Below are 18,410 nucleotides of genomic sequence, written 5' to 3'. Positions count from 1 at the left end.
GTATATTTTACAGGATTGTGTGATAATAAGAGTTTATTATTTTTGGAACAGACAGACTTTCTTATACATTACTTTTCCCATATAAGATTATTATGCTGACTTAAACTATCATTGGACTGGAATTCCACCATTTATTATAATGTTGCTGTTTTGGTGTTTAAATAAGAGTTTGTTTTTCATGTTTTGCATTTTATTCATTTCCACTTAGAGCTGTTTTTTTCAGTCTGGGTGCTCTGCAGTATGAGTTTTGGCTCTTTAGTCACTCTTTAATTTTTAATTGTTTGTCATTTTAAAAACTCTCCAGTTAGTAAAAGTATTTATAAATAAGCATGCAATTTCACACCTTTTCTCTCACTGGTTGCAAAAGGAACACTTATTATGTTTGATTGTGTCATTCCCACCTGTGTCTGCACACCATAAATTGTTAAATAATGAGAGTTGAGAAGGCTGAAAAAGATTATTGGTCACTATTATTCTTGGAAATAGCACACATTAAGGATAATATTTGTAAATATATGTCCTATGTTTTCAGTACTGAAACCACCTATGAACAAATCAATTAGTTCAATAAGTTTAACTGATTAAGAGCTCAAACCTGAAAGAAAACCAGAAGAACAATCAACAGGAAGATAACTTACAAATTCAAAACATTAGTCACCCACACTAAATGAATAAAGTAAAACACAGTTAGAATCAGACATTATTGTTTGTAGAAAAGCAAGGTAAAAAGAGAAAAAGTGTCTGTAGGGTTATATTATTTTTTTCCCAACAAAAGCTTATGTGCTGGCATACAGTAGATCTAGCCCAGCATTAAAGCTTAGAGGCCATGCAGAATAGCAAATTATTATTAACTTAATATAATTACAACTTAATATGAATAGTACTACCTAAAATATGTATATATACCTGTATATATACACTGTATATTAAGATTATTACAGTGGACAATTAGGTGATTAGTAAGTCTTAATAGAATATTAATAAATATTAATAAGCACTCTTTGTCTACAGCCCCTTTGATATATATGTTTTTCTCTTCCACTTGAATGCCAAATAGGGGCCAAACTTTCAAACCAAACCGTAAGAGGATGATTTCCACATCTGTGTTTGATGTACACCTATACTAGCTTCAAAAGGGGCATTGATTTCTGTTACCATAGAGAGGGATGAAATGGTCAAAATGGCAAAGTCTAGCATGGGATATGATAAATATCCTGCTTTTTTAACACTGCAGTAATAACAAAAGGGTTATATTAACTACTTTGTTCAATCCTAGGGAGTATTGTACACACCCTGCTTGTATTTCTTGTTGCATGATTCACATTACCAGTGGCCATTTTTGTACATAATTGTACCAATATTAAAATGATCAATATATAAAATACATGGACATAATATAGAAATCGTATTCTTAAGTCTACCCTGTGTACAGAAGCTAATAGTTTCATATATGATTTGCAGGAACTCCAGCAACAATTGATGATTGAGACAAGAAACCTCAAAAAGACAAGAGTTTTCTACCAAAAGCTCTTACAACAAGAGAGAAAAAACAAAGGTAAGGACTATGTTCAAAGAACAGAACGAACAGAGTCAAGTAGTACACAATTACTCCTGGATAACAGAAACCTTTTCTGCCTTCAATTATGAATGTGAATGGTTTATGATATTGTCTAGACATTAATTTTATATCATCGTAGCCCTGTATACTATGCATTGAAAAACACTAACAGAAAATTTTGATATTATGAAGGTTCTGAAGCCAAAATCATGCTTCCTAAAGTAAAAGCACAGCTGGAAGAAATGACATCCAAAGTTGAATTTCTGCAATCAGTGAAAAAATATCTTGAGGTAAGAAAAATACACATATTTAAAACTTATTGTAAAACAATACATTGTAAACAATGTTCCACATTTAATTCTCCTAGAGATAAAGATATTTAAATGTTGTAATTTTTCCTAATCTTAGATTGATATGTCATATTTTCTGTTAGGTTTTGTATATGGAGCAGTGGGGTCTGGATCTTTCGTTCCTCCCTTCTCTGGCCACTTCAGGGCCAGAATTCCTGGATCTAAAGCCTTCAGAAGACAATTCAATGCTAAGTTTTCAGTCAGTAACAATAAGAGGAAAAAGCAATCAGGATAAAAGAAAAACCTTGCAGTCTGGCACCCCTCTTGGACTAATATCATACCTCTTTGCCAGGTAAATCAATTTTTATGACCGTTTCCTGAAAAGGTTAACTGCTGAAAACATTTGTGAACAATAAATGGAAACTATATGACAATACATTTATATGCTGTTGTTATCAATCAAAACCTTATTATCCTTAGAAAATCATATGATTTTAAAAAATGTACCATGACACTGAGGATCGTATTTCAGTTAATGCTAATTGTTTGCTTCTTGCAGGAATGCAGCTGTGGAAGGTTACATTCAACAGTTCCTTTACACCTTTAGATATTTCTGCACACCAGAGGATTTTCTACAGTTTTTGATTGATAAATTGAACAGTGTAGCTGGGTAAGTTATTTTCAATAATGTAAAAATAATTACTGAAGTCTACTCTTCTGAGCTGACACATTTAACATGTTTTGTGTTAACTTTATCAATAAATAATATTGATATTTTAAAAACCTGCTAGACTGCGGTTAAAGTTAATATAATTTCTGTGACCAACAGTGCAAATCAAAGCACCTCTGCAGATTGCAGAAAGGTGTACAGCCGAAGTTTAGACGTGCTGCAAGCATGGGTGGAAGACTGCAAACAAGTGGATTTTTCACCCAAGTCTAACCTCCTGAATATATTGGAAGATTTCATTGTTTCCAAGGTAATATAATTACGTTTTCCTTACGTAACTTATATGAGCTTTATATAAGCTACCAAATTCTAAATTGCAATGCAGTTTTATACCTTTATTTGGTCAAAACAATTCCCCATTCCCCGTTTTTACATTTTCAGAAATGTTGTTTTGTAAAATCTGCTGCGTTTATTTAAAACGTTATCACAGGTTGTTCCATTAGATAGCAGAGGAGAGAGTCTGCTGGTTTTAGCCAAAAGTAACCCTGAGAAGAGGAGGAGTTATCCGGTTCCAGGCTGCTGTGTGAGCTCAATGAGCATGCACGACGATGATGAGACAAAGTCTGTTCATTCACTGTGCAAGAAAATATCAACAGAAGATCCTGCTAGAAAGGTCTGTAATAGTCATTATTACCAGAACTGAAGTCAAATTACCAGCATAAGTCTGTTATAAAAAATTGCTAAATAATGAAGTATTATTAAAGTACAGCTTAGCGTAACGTGAACAATATCTTTCACCTCCCATAAACTGTGAAACAAGTGGTCCTGTTAAACACCCTCCTGGTCAGTTCTTCTCATTCTCATTGTTCTGCAACCCATCTACTGTACTGCAAGAGCCACACAGGAGAGCAAGAGCAAGGAGGCAAGATCACTACCAAATTCTTAACACAGCATTCTTAACACAGCCTCCATGACTGGAATTTTTTAAAAAAACATTCTTGTCATACACTTACTTTTAAATTTTTAAAACAAATAAAACAATAACAAATGAACAAATAATAATGATCATTGTTACCATTAAATCTTCTTTAATGAATAATACAGAAATGAAGGAAATAAGTTCTCTGTACTATTTTCCGTTTCAGAGTTTTCAGTGGAGAATATCCAAGGGAGCTGAGCCTCAAGTTGCCTTACGTAAAGAAAAGCCCTTTTCAGTGGCAGCTGCCTTACCTAGACCGTGTTACACCTCTTTAATTGATGAAATGTCTAGTTCACACTTGAAAACAGAGGAAAAGTATCCATTCTTTCAGAGTGAATACAGTGTGCAACAAACTGCACAACAGCTTACTTTGTTGCAACAGGTAATCAGCTTGTACTTTCAAGTGACCATTCTTTTTTTCAGTTTACGATACCATTAGTGCAGTATTTTCAGTAAATACTGAAAGTGTGAAATAACACAGAATGTCTTTTACTTTGCATTTTATTTAAGTATGAATGCGACGTTTTCCAGTCAGTTGAATTCTGTAGGGAATACCCTTTGATAACTACACTAATCCCATTAAGCTATGAGCATCCTTTTGCTCAGTTCTGTAGCAGGCATTACATTTTCTTTACTGTTAAATTCACTTTTAACATTAAATGTACTTTTTTACCGTTAAATGTGAACTAAATGAAATGGAAAAAGGTTCCTCTGCACTATTTATCTTGGGAAGTGTAGAAGGCGAAGTTCATTTAAAAAAACAACCACAAGAGGGAGTTAGACAATTTTTAAATCAAATGAAGGACTTGGTGGGAGGCATGGTGGTGGAATGGTTAGCATTACTGCCTTGCAGCACTAAGTGCTATCTGCATATAGTTTGTACTGTATGTTCCCCCATGTGTGCTTGTGTTTCCCCCATGGTGCTCTGGTTTCTTCCCACTGTCCATAGACATACTGGTAGATAGACTGGCTTCTGAGAAACTTAGCCCTGGTATGAGTGTGTGTGTTTGTGTCTCTGTGTCATGCAGTGGACTGGCATCTCGTCCAAGGTGTATCCTACCTTGCTCCTGTTGCTTGCTGGGATAGACTCCGGCTCCCCACAACCCTGAATTGGATGAAGCAGTTAGAAAATGGATGGATGGAATTACTTGTCTGGACAAAAATCAAAGTTAAATCAGGAGTGTTGAAGCTTACAAAATCAAAGTTTTTTGATTCACTGATATGTTGGAATGTTTATGGTTGTTTCTAATCTTGCCCGGTTTTTAAACAGGAAATGTTTCAAGGATGTCATCCGGTTCATTTTCTTAACTCTAGAGCACTAGGAGTCAAAGATAAAACCTTGAACATTGCAAAGTGAGTATATATTCTGTATTTCAAATTATACTTATACTGTATGTGTGAAATAAATGGCGATAACTGATATTTCATCTCAGGCAATCAGACAAACCTAGAGTGTTCTGTTTTACTCATTTACACCGTATTATTAATATTGTGAGTTTCATCGAAGCTTATGTTGGATATGGTCCTGTTCGCTTCAAAGGATTTTGTGCCTATTCCTTGTTGATAGTTGAATATTATTGTCTAAACACATTTGCTTTTCTCCCAGAGCTGTTTCACCTGACAATGTGTCAGCAGAGGGCAGCAACCTTTTTGCTTCAGAAATGACACAAGACCCATACATTCTTCAGCTGTTAAAATACGCAGATCATGTCAGCAACTGGGTGTCTGCTGAAACTGTCATCTGTGACACAGTAAAGGTAACCATAAATCCTTTAAAATAATACGTTTATTTCAATAGTCTCGTCACTAGACTGTAGTGGGTTTTTCGTTATGTTATAGATGTGTATATTTTAGAATGGATGGAAATCCTTTTTGATTCAACATGTATTCATTGCATACATGTCTATCTCATTTCTGTCAGTGTTGGTGTTTAATTCTTCACACATAGTTAATGGTCATTGTTGTCTTTCCCATAGTTTGGAAATCCTATTAAGGAAAACACAATGCTGTGTTTGCAGTGTTATTGATGAGTAACTTGTTTTAAAGTACCTGTTTTTGTCATAATTTAAAAATGAACTGCTGGGTAGCACAGAGTGTTGTTGAATTATCTTACAAACCTGGGGTTTAGGAGAATTAGAAAATGGAAAAATGGAAGAAAGAAATGCCCTCATGTATTCTTTTCTTCTACTGTATATGGCCTTGACCATTCAAAAGAAGCGATGTAACAATCATCACAGTTCTTGTTCTTGATCTTGATCTTGATGTTCATGGTATGACTCTATGATTTTTTTAGGCACAAACTGGACTTCTTTCCAAATTTCTTCTCATTGCCAAGTTATGCTATGAATCAAGAAATTTTGCCACCGCTATGCAGATTCTTGGAGGACTAGAGAATGTTATAGTCAGACAGTTACCTGTGAGTCATGCTAATTTTTACCACACTTTGACACAAGTTGTTGCAATTTAGATGTTACATTAGGTGTACTGTCTTTATATAAAAAAAACATATTTTAAATTGTTTATTTTATTACAAAATTGCAAAACCATGATAACATTAGACTAAATGTGACCATTTAAGTTATCTCAGTGCTCTTAACCAATGTAGCATTCAGCCGTATGAGGAATGGAAGCTGTATCTTTCACACTTTATATAAAACATGGCCTATTTTCTGTTTTCCAAACTTTATTCTAAATTGCATAGTGATGCACTATTATTTAATTATTAATTATTAAATAAATTCAGCTGAACATATTTTGGATGTGTTGTATTAATTATGCTGTGTATTATTCTTTCTGGATGGTTTTAGGCCTGGAAGAACCTCTCAGCAAAAGTATGTGAAATCATGGAAGAGCTGAAGGCTGTTCAGGTGACTTTTACTTTGGGTTTGGTGCACAAAAATAATGCCGTCTAAATATTGTTTTCAAACTTCACAAACTTTTCATTTAATTATTTATCTTATACAGAGTGAATTTCAAATACTATTTCCAATCATTTATTTTGATGGATATTTAATAGATAACAATATCATTATAGCAAGCATTAACATTTTTCATTTTTTTGCAAGCATCAACTTTTACTAACAGTAAGACAAACTTTAAATATCACATAATACAAATTGATTGGTTTACTTGTTTATTTTAATAATAAATTATATATCCATATCTGTAACATTGCTGCTGCTTTCCTGTTTTCAATATTCTGAAGGTGTTTTTAAAGAGTGACAACCTGTGTTTAATGGAAGGTGAACAATTCAAGAAGCTTCCAACAATCCCTGCAGCTCACATATTGACAATGCATGTCCAGCAACTAGAAATTGGAGCTTTAACTATGGCTAATGGGGCATTTAAGTGGTCTAAACTAAGGTAATTATTTGTTTTTTTCTCTAAATGGATTGAGATTTAGCTATACTGTCCCTATCATACTTTTATTGTAATGTACAGTTATTTTTTAAAGACTCAGTGACTCAGGACTCCCAATGCCATGACCTACAGGATTGCCAGCAGGTTCTAGGATAACTTTATTAGCCATATACAATTTCTTGTATGAGGAATTTGTCTTTTCACATACCCCAGCTTGCTCTCCATGAGACACATAGATAGGGAGAGAAACTTGGGGTCAGAGTGCAGGTTCAGCCATTTATACGGTACCCCTGGAGCAGTTGAGGTTAAAGGCCTTTCTCAGGGGCCCCAACAGAGTAGAATTACTCTACCAGCCGCGGGATATGAACTGGCAACCTTCCAGCCGCAGGCGCGGATCCTTAGCACAGAGCCACCACACCACCCTAATTTTCTTTGTACACAACATACAGTATAAGCATGATCATTATTTCTTATTAGGTAAATTTCAGCATATTCATTAATTTCAGAAATTCTCATTAATTTTAGTAATTTGTTTTTTTCAAGGAATATTGCCAAAATTGTGAGCCAAGTCCATGCCTTCCAGGAGAATGCTTACAACTTTATTCCAGACTTGGAGCTGCAGGCATACCTGAAACAACGCATAGCGCATTTCAGTGGCACTGACATTCCTCTGCTTGCTGCAGAGAACAATACAAACTTCCACCAGATACCAGCTGACAAACACTCTCGAAAGATTCAAGATACGTTCCGCAGGATGAAGGCAACATTTCAGTGACCTTATTTTATAATGCATCGCAGATGTAAAAGCATTCTTCATTGGCATTTAAAGCATGACTGCAATAAGATTCAGACCAAAAACGCTATTTTCAAAATTCACTTCTCATCATATCCAAAGAATCTTTTTTGTATGTATATTGTGGATTTAAAATTTAAGTCTACCTGTTTTGCAAGGCAATATCCTAGTGGTTGCATTTATAATCCGAACAGCTCCTATGTACCAAATATATTTACAAAATTATGAGTATTAGGACAATAAAGAAAAACAAATTCACACATAAAAAATCCATCATGATAGGCACTGTTTGTCTTACTTGCTCAGATGTGACATCTAATCCTTGCTAATATAATTATGCATGCAGAATGTTTTCACTTCAAAGTAGTTGAACTGGCAGCTGTCACTCAAGGTCAAATTATATTTCCAACTAGCTATATATATATATGTGTAACTCAATTAACAGTGGCTACCTACTAATGCTACATGTATCAGCCTGCATTTTGTATAGGGAACAATTTCAGAAATTCCCACAATTGCCATTGTAATGAATTAAAGTGAATTATAGCAGCACATATCATTGTTTTATTGCTGAAGGATACAAGCATCTATAGTATAATTATATATTTCTAATTATTTGGGTTACTGCTTTATGAAGAACTTTTTTTATAATTTTGGAATTATAGGATGACATGCCCATAGCTGTAATTGAGTATTCTTAGTGATAAATTCCTGTTAATTTTTGGAAGATAAAAGTTAGCCAATAAATCAATAAAACACAATGCAAAGAAATAATGCCAAGCATTAAAAATACTTAACAGAATAGTCTACAAATTAGGACAGAAATATTGGGAAAAAACACTTTTATTGAAGGTGAGATTTTATAAATTTTCTCAGTTTCATTGCAGTTAATCAGGCTTACAGGTTAGAGTCTATTAAAGATCAGTGCATGACAAGAGAGATTTGTTTCTTCTTAAAGACAGGGCTGAAATTTTACCTTGAAACAGAAAAGTGAGCACATCTTGCACTCATGCCAAAAGCTGTGGATGCTGTTTTTGTTCTTAGCAGCTTATTAGTACCTGTCTTGAATTTTTGGATACATGTAAAAAGATTACTAGAACGTTTAATATTGTGTTGTCTTTGAATGCAACCAAAAGGTAACTTTTAAATACAGTAGACTGAAAATTATTATTTAAAGTTTTCACATTAACATTATAAAGAGTAAATACAAATTAATAAATACTATCTAAAAGAAACAAAGATTGCTATTGTCCATTTTTGCTGCAGTATTTATAGTCATGTGAATATTTCTAACATCATTGGGAGTTTATTGCTAAATCATCCCTAAATCAACATGCATGCACCCATAATTAAATTCTTATCCTATACCTCTGAAAACCCTCAAGTTAAAATACAGCTTACCCCTTTACAATAAATACTATGAAGGAGCATGTTTCAGCTAATGTAAAAGGCAAAGTTAATTCTAAAATGCTGCATTGTGCCCTTTGTATTTGAAATATTTATAACTTTTTTCATTTTTCAATTTTTCAGTGATTAGTATTATGAAAATGGGACCAAATAAGGTGTCTGGATATTGTATGGGAAAGTTTAATGGAGCTAAAAGTGCTAATATCAAGAGAAAATTGATTTTTATATTGTATGGATGAAATGTTTAATGTATGTGATCGCTAATAAAATTATAAACTGATCAATTAAAATAATGTTCAACTAGTTACAAAAAGATTCATTTTGTGATATGTTGTATTTTTATTTACTTTCACACAAATATATAAATATACACAAACAGGACTTTAATGCCTGTGAAATTCTATGTTCGTGCGTATGACTATGAATAGCCTTTATAGTTCAACTTCACATTTCAGCATTCACTGCAACTTTCTTTTTGCCTTGAGGTAATTACATTATCAAAGAAATTAATGCGGAAAATGGGCCAAAAAATTGAAGACTTTCCAGTTCGCCTCAACCAACTGAGAAAATCGTCACCTGGAAGCGACTACTGGAAGTAGTCGCCACTGTAGACAACCTCTAGAGACGTCTGGGCCTTCCTATTGTTTTACAGTGGCATCATGAGTAAGATCTTCAAAGCCGCTTTGATAAAGAACGTAATTGGAAAGCAAAGATCACAGGTCTGGAAATTTACAGATCACTGAAAAAAGAAGTAATTCAACGAATCATTATCTTCATTGTTTTGGCTAAATGAACCGTAAACAACACTGTAAGTCACCTGATGAGTTTAGGGGTGTTTGTACAATTGAAGCCCCGTGAGATTATGTACCTATGAAGGCTCTATATAAAATAAAGGTTGTTAATAATGTTTTCATAGTTACAGTTTGAACTGACGTATTAAAAAGCACGCGGTATGTCCGCAAAGTGTCCTCATTACCTGTCAGGTATAGCGAGGGATTTCAAAATATTTAAACGAACACATCAAATTTTTAGAATGAATTAACGAATAGTATATCCAATCAAAATTACTTCGAATTTTGTATGAGATAATGTATTGTATATAGGATTCAATGCTAGTTGGCCTTCTTAGTTTCTAAGAGTTCACTGAAAAGTTTTATTTTAATACGTTTCAGTAGGTCTACTTCAAATATTTGTGATTACAGCATTACTTTGTTACATTGGTTTGCGACTTTTTCGGCAGCCGAATTTACACTGCGGCTTAAGAGCAATAGAACTTCGTGTTGTTCTGCATGTTAATACCTTTGATCTGTACTGTCTGAAGGCTGTGCGCCAAATGCCGACACTACCAAACAGAGTGTTGGCGCCAGTACTCGGCGGGGTATTCAAAGCTAGTTAATGCAAACCATTAAAAAAACAAGGTCAATGAAATTGTTGTGTTCCATAGGATGAGGAAGATTCAAACGCTGCTAATGAAGGACAAGCACAAATTGGCAGTTGTCAATAAGTACAGGATATAGGACTCGTTATTAAAAAAATACTCAAAATGTTCAGAAAACAAATTGCTTGTATCAAATTCTTACATTTATAGAAAAACCGTTCCGTTTTTTCTGTGCATATGTAAGGACAGAATATGCAAAGGGATTTAATATTTGAACAGAGTGCATTTTCTTTTAGCGTCGCATCTGATTTTTAAAAATATATGATAACAATTTAAGATAAACGCCTGATCATGTTTAATTCATGAGGAGTAGAGAAAGTCAAATATGAGTAAGTCAGTGGATATATTGTGACAAAGTGCATTGCATTTTAACAGCAAATTGACTTTGGCCTATTACTACATAACCTATCACATTAAAAACAGGGATACATTTTAAAGCGATTGCACATTTATAAAGTTAAAAACACAAAGTCAGAGAAACGTCTATGGTTGGAGATATCCAGGCCTCATGAAAATCATTGTTTTAAAATAACAAATGTAAATACTTTTTAACTAGTAGTTAAAACCGTTTTAACTTTAAGAATTAATAATTACCATGCTTGTATATTTGTATATCGTTTGGATTTGTCTAATAGCATTCTAACCAACTTGCGCACTTAAGATCAATAAACCTTTATCTTCGTTGATACCCTACTAATCAAACAGTGTTGATCAAGTATAGTTTGGTTTTTCGATTGAAATGACCAAGTTAGTAAAGCATTTATCAGATTTAACTTGTAATGGTATTATGTGTTAAGAAATCAATTAAGAGGCTTTACAAGTGTTTAATGTTTTCATCTTATCGGAAATAAGTTCACTTGTATTGTATTAGGACAATATATTTGATTTAAAAAACACGTTTTAAAATAAAACCGCTGAGTGATTCGAAACAGAAGAGACAAGGAAATGCTTTTTTCTCAGACATGACGGCGCCAGGTCTTAACACATTTACAGGATATGTGTAAACTACAGTTAACTACATCCCATTAGCTGCAATCATCGAGAACCAACTAGCTTTTACAACAGTTCTTTGCATATGCAAATATTTACAAGGGCATTACTTATAAGAGAAGACCCCGGAGAAACAGGCCTTAGAAGCTACTCACGCACCAGAACCCGCAAGACTTTTTCTCGATCCTCGCCAATTAATCATGGTAAAAAGTTTCTCTGTAGAGTGGCTCGCTCAAAGCGACCACAATTGTAACCCTGAGCAAGAACAGAAAACCTTCGAACAAAATACAGTAGCGGACAGGGAACTTCATATTCCATGCTTGGCTCAGCCTCGACCACATACATCGTACACTACAAAATGTTTACAGCCAAAAGGGAAGACTGTGAAAAATGTTCTGCTTTCTGGGATTGCGGAACATCCAGATGATCAACGGGACTCTGATCCAGTGTCTACAAACCTTTTGAGCAACCCCGTTTCTGTGAGCAGTAAGTAATCTCTAAATTTAAGGCAACGATATGTGTCGTGTTCGTGCGAAAATGAATGTTAGAATCGTAAATGAAATAGCTTATTCTCTTATATGACGTTTTATGTGTGTTATCACGTCTCCTTTTATGCAACTTTATATACTACCCAACATGATTTGTGTTAGCAAAAGTTTGTTTCGAATGAATCTGTTAAAAACCCTTGAAAATGTCGAGAGAAATACTCTCAAATAAAAGGATTCAGTTTATAGCTGAACAAACGTTTATGTTTTTTTAATTCAGTTTCAGAAAGAAACGGCGATTCTTCCGGCTACGAGAGTGAGACCGCGTCCTCCGAATGTCTTTCTCACGAAGAAGACACCGAAGGGGAAAGTGCTCGGCGGAGAATCAGAACAAAGTTTACGTCGGATCAGATCTACAAACTTGAGAAAACCTTTAGTAAAGACAAATACTTGGGTGCAACAGAGAGACTGAAATTAGCAGCCAAACTAAACCTGTCTGAAATTCAGGTAAGCGGCCCTTATTAAAAATATTTTAAAAGAAGTCTGCCTTAACTTTTTTTTAACAAAAAATAAAGTCTAAAAAGAAAGTTAAAGTCTTTTTTTTCTCTGACATACTTAATCTCGGGTTTATAGACCTATATGCCGTTACGGTTGAATTCAATTTTAATGCACTCAGAAAGTTAACTTTATTTTGTCCTCTTTCAGGTAAAAACCTGGTTTCAGAACCGGAGAATGAAGTTGAAGCGGGAGATGCAGGACATTCGTGCCGAGTTTTTCAGCCCTGTCCTGATGAACCAGATGGTGTTTCCTGCCGGTCTGTCCCTTCAGCACCACAACTTTCCTGGACAGCAATTCTCTCTGAACCCATTCGCCACAGCAACACCTGCTTTCTACTCGTCTGTCTTACCGCAGGTGCCCGGGACACCCATGGGAATTCCACAGCCAGCACTCCACCAGATGCAGATGATGGTTTCTCACTATTATTGAGGACTGCTAAATATACTGTACTGTCAGAATAGTAACATGAATCTAGATGTTTGTGACGTGATGAGACGAGCAACATTTGTTTTATATTTGTTAGAAAATGTATATAAATAAATTATTTAGTTTTTCAAATTTAAAGTATGTAAATACTGTACAAATATATATTTATAGAGATTTTAATAAAGAAAATTCCTCCTGGTTCAGTATTTTTTTGCTCTTGGTGGCTTTTTATTTTAAATGGTCTTTTATCATCAATACAGTGAGCCTCTTCACTATATGCAAAAGTGAAACGTAACGAATCTGTCACTATGCCTAGGCCAGAAAGCTTTCTAACTAACCCCAAAAAAATCATCATATGAGGTCAGTGTCTGCTTTAAAAATAAGGAGAACCTTCAAAAACAATGTGCTCTGAATTGAAAGTTTGAAGATGTAACTTTGTTGCAATGATTGTATAAAATCTAATCTATTAAAAAGTCTTTGAAATAAAGACCTTTTCACAATGCCTATTATTCAGTATAGACTGCTGCTTACCCCATTAGGGTTTTTGAGTTTAATTCTGAGAAAAAAAGCTGATCAAGACAGGGTGTCAGGGCAAGAAGCTGACTGGCAGAGTAGCATTCAAAGTTGCTTTTGGTCTTTGATTTTGTATCACAACTGAAAACTCGACTCACTCAAGTGTGCTGTGGTGAAAAGCAACATAAACTTGATTGCATGCTTTGACTAATGACTAAGTGACTAATGAGAAACACTTTTCATTGTACTATGCACCTGTGTAAGTTTAATGACAATAAAGTTGAATTGACAGAGAGGAACATTCCTTGGCAGCCCAAACAGAAAACTAATGAAAAATTCAGATTTTGTGAGCTGAAGTTTCAGGCTGCTGTCAGCTGACAGCTCCATCATCTGGGTTTCCAGAACAGTGGACAGGATCATTCCACTGAAAAGGGACCAAAACTCAAAAGAATCTCACGTCATGGGTCTTCTATGAATCAATCAGTGTATTATTATTTAACAGCTGATTCTAATGCTGGAATATGACTTTGGTTATGTCACTCAAGAATGGAAGCATTTCTGTCAGTCTCACTTGCACTATCTTGTTCCAGAGTGAGTTTCTTCTTAACTCTTGCTATTTTGTCAGGAACCAAAAAGTATGCAATCAAAACTCACCATCTAGGTGATGCCGTGCCAGGAGGAGTACTTTTCTATCTGGAAGTCCATCTAACTTCACTGAATTACAAATGTTGCACATACACTGACTTCATTCTTTCACAAAGGATACTAAAACATTTTATGTTTGGTGTACTTTTTTACAAGATCGACATCATGTTTTTTACAGTTGTATTGACACTGTCATGTAGCTCTGGTGTCATCTTCTTTAAGGGCCAAGCCTTCGTGATATAGGAAACGGTGGATCTGCTTGGCCTCTGGTGTCCTCCCCTGTTTTAGTTACCCTGCAATGCTTGCCAGTCTTTGAAGCACTGTGATACATACATACGCCCATGCAATTTTTCTAATCAAGTCCCTTTTCAATGAAATAATTATTAAAACAGTGGGAGCGCTCATCATCTGCTATTCTGCTGTGATGTTCATTGTATAACAGCAAATCCTCATCAAAACTACTGTCCTAGCTGTATTTCACAAAAGCTAGCAACAAAAGCTGCATTGCAAGCATCAGTTAATTTGTTCAGCTATATGGCCAAAGATGGGCTGCTTTTATTCTCCAAAATCTCTTTGAATGTCACCACTCATAACCACTGTTCTTCTATGTACAGTGTCACTCGGCAGCATGATGATATGAATGTCCTTAGCTGACATCTCCCTGAATAACTCTCCATATTTCCACATTGCTGGAAAGAATAAGCTCCTCTACATTGGTGAAAACTTTCTTTATGTTATGCAAGATGGAACTAAAGTAGGTAACTTGCCTTGAGGATTCTGTCAGAAGCATTGCAAGTGAAGCTATTGATTTTTGCTGAGTCTGAAGACTCCTGTTTCCTTTGGAATTATTTGATTTTCTAATGCACCCAGGACTGGTTTGTAAGTGTTGTAGCAACTTGGAATTCTCGGTGTCTCATTTAATATCATATCACTGCATTCTAAACACTAAGATCTATGTTACTGCCCATGTCACCGGTCCATGTCACTAAATATGTGGTCAACCAAGTGTACTGATGAAATCTCAGGCCTGTACATTTTTAAATACCTTCAAGTTTTCGGAAGTACAAACGACTTAAAATTTGTTTTAAGAGCAATTTGTCAAGGATATGATTGCAAGAAGTATATTCTCTTTTCTAGGCCTTTTCTAGGCCTGATGAAACAATTCTCAATCTCAATTTTCCCAACTCTTAGTACTACCTACGAGGTACCAATGAATGATATAGACATCATGTTTACCTTTGTTTTAAGTTCACGGATATTGATTGGAATATCTAAAACTCTTCCAATTATGTTTTAAAGAGAGGCGTTATTATTTTTATATGTTAGACAAACATCGGCTGAAATATCGACTTATAAAACTCCGGGAATGTATTCAAATAACTGTCAGTTCTCACAGACATAATGACGCTTGGCCCTAATAGGTTTACTGCACGTGTGAAAACTTCAATAGCGATGACAGCTGCAATGACAACAACGGTATTTGTTTTGCTTTGAGCCTACTATTGCACATGCAAATACATTCAGTGGGAGGTCTGAATAAGGCGGCGCTGTTCTCATACTAGCTTTTAGTGGATAAAAAGATAAGCAAAGTGCCAGTCAGCGAGATTCTAGATTTTCCATAGTACGATTTTCTCAAAGTATTAACACGATGTTATCTTCAAGACATGAACAAGCAGAAGACGGCGCATTTGAAAGCTCTACGATACAGCCTCGGCAGCTACAACTTTAAGAGACTTGTTAACTGCAGGATACGAAGGAAGACCAGAGAAAAACTTGTTCCCAGCTAGCAGGTGTTCCTTCTAATCCTGTTGATCAAGATTGCATTGATGATCTATTTCAATAGTCTAAAGCATAAGGGTAAAAAAAAATTAACAGTATAACCTCAACATTTCATTAATTACGTTGGGTTCCGGGAATACATTGGGATAGAAATTGAAGTAATTAATCGGCCCCTCTAAAGAGAAGAGTAAAGAGAATTTGGTTTTCATGGACGAATGAGAAAAAAGTCCGATTACGTCTAGAGTAAAAAGGACTTCAAAAACACGAACCTGTGGTTGAAAAACGGCATCTTTCTGTAATCAGTTAAGCAATATTTTTGCTAAATTGTTAGTGATGATAACAACAGAAAGACTATGATCTATTATTTAAAATATACACTAGATATTTTGACATTTTAACAATGTCAGTTGCTGTAACATTTTATGCAAAGTAACTACTGTGTGATATTACTGTATTGACCCGTGTTTTTTTTTTCAAAGGGAACATATAAACTGGACATCCCTTGTGAAGAATTACTGGAATTCAAAAGTTAGTTTTCATTAAATAAACTGTTTCGCACTCATTCGACAGTAGAAAATATAATTAAGATAAAAAGTTAGAAAAATAAATTTCCTAATATTTTTCCATTTAAATTTCTTCAGGAGAAAAACAGAGACTGACACCGTCAGCCTGAAAACACCTGTCGGAAATTCAGGTAAGCGGACCTCAGAAAAACTGCCTTGACTTCCTTTTTATGTGACTTATTTCATCTCGGGTTTATAGAACTAAGCATTAAGGTTTAATTATACATTAATCACTCAGAAAATTAACTTTATTTTGTCCTCTTTCAGGTAAAAACCTGGTTTCAGGACCGGAGAATGAAGTTGAAGCGGGAGATGCAGGACATTCGTGCCGAGTTTTTCAGCCCTGTCCTGATGAACCAGATGGTGTTTCCTGCCGGTCTGTCCCTTCAGCACCACAACTTTCCTGGACAGCAATTCTCTCTGAACCCATTCGCCACAGCAACACCTGCTTTCTACTCGTCTGTCTTACCGCAGGTGCCCGGGACACCCATGGGAATTCCACAGCCAGCACTCCACCAGATGATGGTTTCTCATTAATACTGACTGATAATTATACAATAATGCAAAAATTATTAACACGAACATGGAGGTTTCAGCCAAACACGCAGTCTTTTGCAATGGTGTGAAATGCAATGACTCCTCTCACTCCAGCGACAGCAATTTGCAAATTTCTCACAATGATGCTGTAATTACTACATTTTAAATTATTAGAAATAGTTTGTAGCAGTAGGCCTGTTGTATTCGTTGTAGTAATACCGGGGGTGATGATCGTTCATGTTATTTTATATGTTATTTACTGTATTATTTATAGATGTAATGTTGCTGGTTCCTCTTATAAACTATTTGCCTTTTGAGTATTCAATTTTTAACTTCAGAGTTATAAAGATTGTAATGAATAAAACCGGTAGAATTGCACATCTCTCGACATGGTTGAAAGTGTGGGAAACGAGGAAAAACAACTTGTTTCATCAAAGTCGCATTCCATTCTCATAATTATGATAAAAATACATAATAAAAGAGTATGTCAATCTTTTGGTGTCAGATTTAAAATCTGTGACAAGGGAGAAGCGATGCTTTTAGAACTACTGTAAGACCAAAGAACGCCTTCTTGTTTTACTGGTTGAAAGAATTGTTTTTGCAGTAAAATATGCAGCTGAGTTGTTTAAAGTTGAACTGAAACGTAAGTATAAGAAAGCTGGTATGGATAAAGTTGGAACCGTGGTGTCGTTGATTGCCATATACCGAAGTGTACTTCATTTTTAGCTTCACACGTGACTCAGGTTACGTCATTTTTTTACATTACAAAAAAGTAAATGACAACCCTGACGATTTGATGGAGGTGACTGACTGAAAAACAGCTTTTAATAATTTGTTCTGTAAATTCTCTGACTTTTCAGATTCTCTCTCAGAGAAACGCTTAGAATATTGCAAATAGGACTACATTTCTATTAATACTTCATGGATGGCTGATTTTATAGACTGGTGAATAATGGATGGGTTCACTTTGTAGCTTTCTTATGCAGATATTTTGAAAATGCTTCGCATTTCCCTTAAAATGGCAAAGTAACAGAATCAGATAATTGTATTTGGGTGCCTTTTGTGGTTTGGGGATTGTCTTTAGATGCACCCTTGTCTTTATACAAACCCATGCTTGATCAGATTAGGTATCAAGTCCAGCTGTGCTCCCACGTCTCTGTCTTTTCCTATTGACACTCTTCTCGTAAAACAACTGCACGTGTAAAGAAACATCAAAGTCGGGATAATGGACAGATCATTAAATCCATTGATCCTAATGGTGGACCCATTGAAGTTTTCGCTCACGTTGAAAAGGTGTGAAGATCTGGCGCCCTTGTGTCTGTGAGAAGCAGAGTCAAGCTGTTGCTTTTCAGAGTAGTCATTAGCGGACACTAGCTAAATAACCATCTAATTGATTAGCCGTTTCAGGAGCTCTGATAGTCT

At 35.2% G+C, this 18,410-nt stretch overlaps 2 protein-coding genes across 4 annotated transcripts in view; both read left to right on the top strand.

Moving 5' to 3' along the window:
* LOC102691477 (kinase non-catalytic C-lobe domain-containing protein 1) overlaps nucleotides 1–9,369 on the top strand; it is a 38,723-nt gene extending 29,354 nt beyond the window's left edge. For 2 of the 3 annotated variants that reach the window (XM_015347070.2, XM_015347069.2), the window contains 13 exons: nucleotides 1,462–1,555; nucleotides 1,751–1,848; nucleotides 1,992–2,200; nucleotides 2,408–2,518; nucleotides 2,678–2,825; nucleotides 3,006–3,188; nucleotides 3,661–3,876; nucleotides 4,765–4,847; nucleotides 5,101–5,251; nucleotides 5,788–5,910; nucleotides 6,302–6,361; nucleotides 6,700–6,857; nucleotides 7,398–9,369. In XM_015347070.2, coding sequence (XP_015202556.2) covers nucleotides 1,462–1,555; nucleotides 1,751–1,848; nucleotides 1,992–2,200; nucleotides 2,408–2,518; nucleotides 2,678–2,825; nucleotides 3,006–3,188; nucleotides 3,661–3,876; nucleotides 4,765–4,847; nucleotides 5,101–5,251; nucleotides 5,788–5,910; nucleotides 6,302–6,361; nucleotides 6,700–6,857; nucleotides 7,398–7,629 — 1,866 coding nt within the window. In that variant the 3' untranslated portion in view covers nucleotides 7,630–9,369. The other variant, XM_069188972.1, reaches the window with a different exon arrangement.
* A 1,946-nt stretch (nucleotides 9,370–11,315) lies between these two features.
* LOC102691278 (homeobox protein vent1) lies at nucleotides 11,316–13,083 on the top strand. Its single transcript, XM_015346587.2, has 3 exons — nucleotides 11,316–11,968; nucleotides 12,248–12,474; nucleotides 12,673–13,083. The coding sequence occupies exons 1-3, from the start codon at nucleotides 11,683–11,685 to the stop codon at nucleotides 12,952–12,954; spliced, it is 795 nt and encodes a 264-aa protein (XP_015202073.2). The 5' UTR covers nucleotides 11,316–11,682; the 3' UTR covers nucleotides 12,955–13,083.
* Nucleotides 13,084–18,410: the final 5,327 nt, after the last annotated feature.

Source organism: Lepisosteus oculatus, chromosome 4 (genome assembly GCF_040954835.1).
Source record: "Lepisosteus oculatus isolate fLepOcu1 chromosome 4, fLepOcu1.hap2, whole genome shotgun sequence".
Classification (NCBI taxonomy): domain Eukaryota; kingdom Metazoa; phylum Chordata; class Actinopteri; order Semionotiformes; family Lepisosteidae; genus Lepisosteus; species Lepisosteus oculatus.
This window is presented reverse-complemented; position numbering and strand designations above follow the sequence as displayed.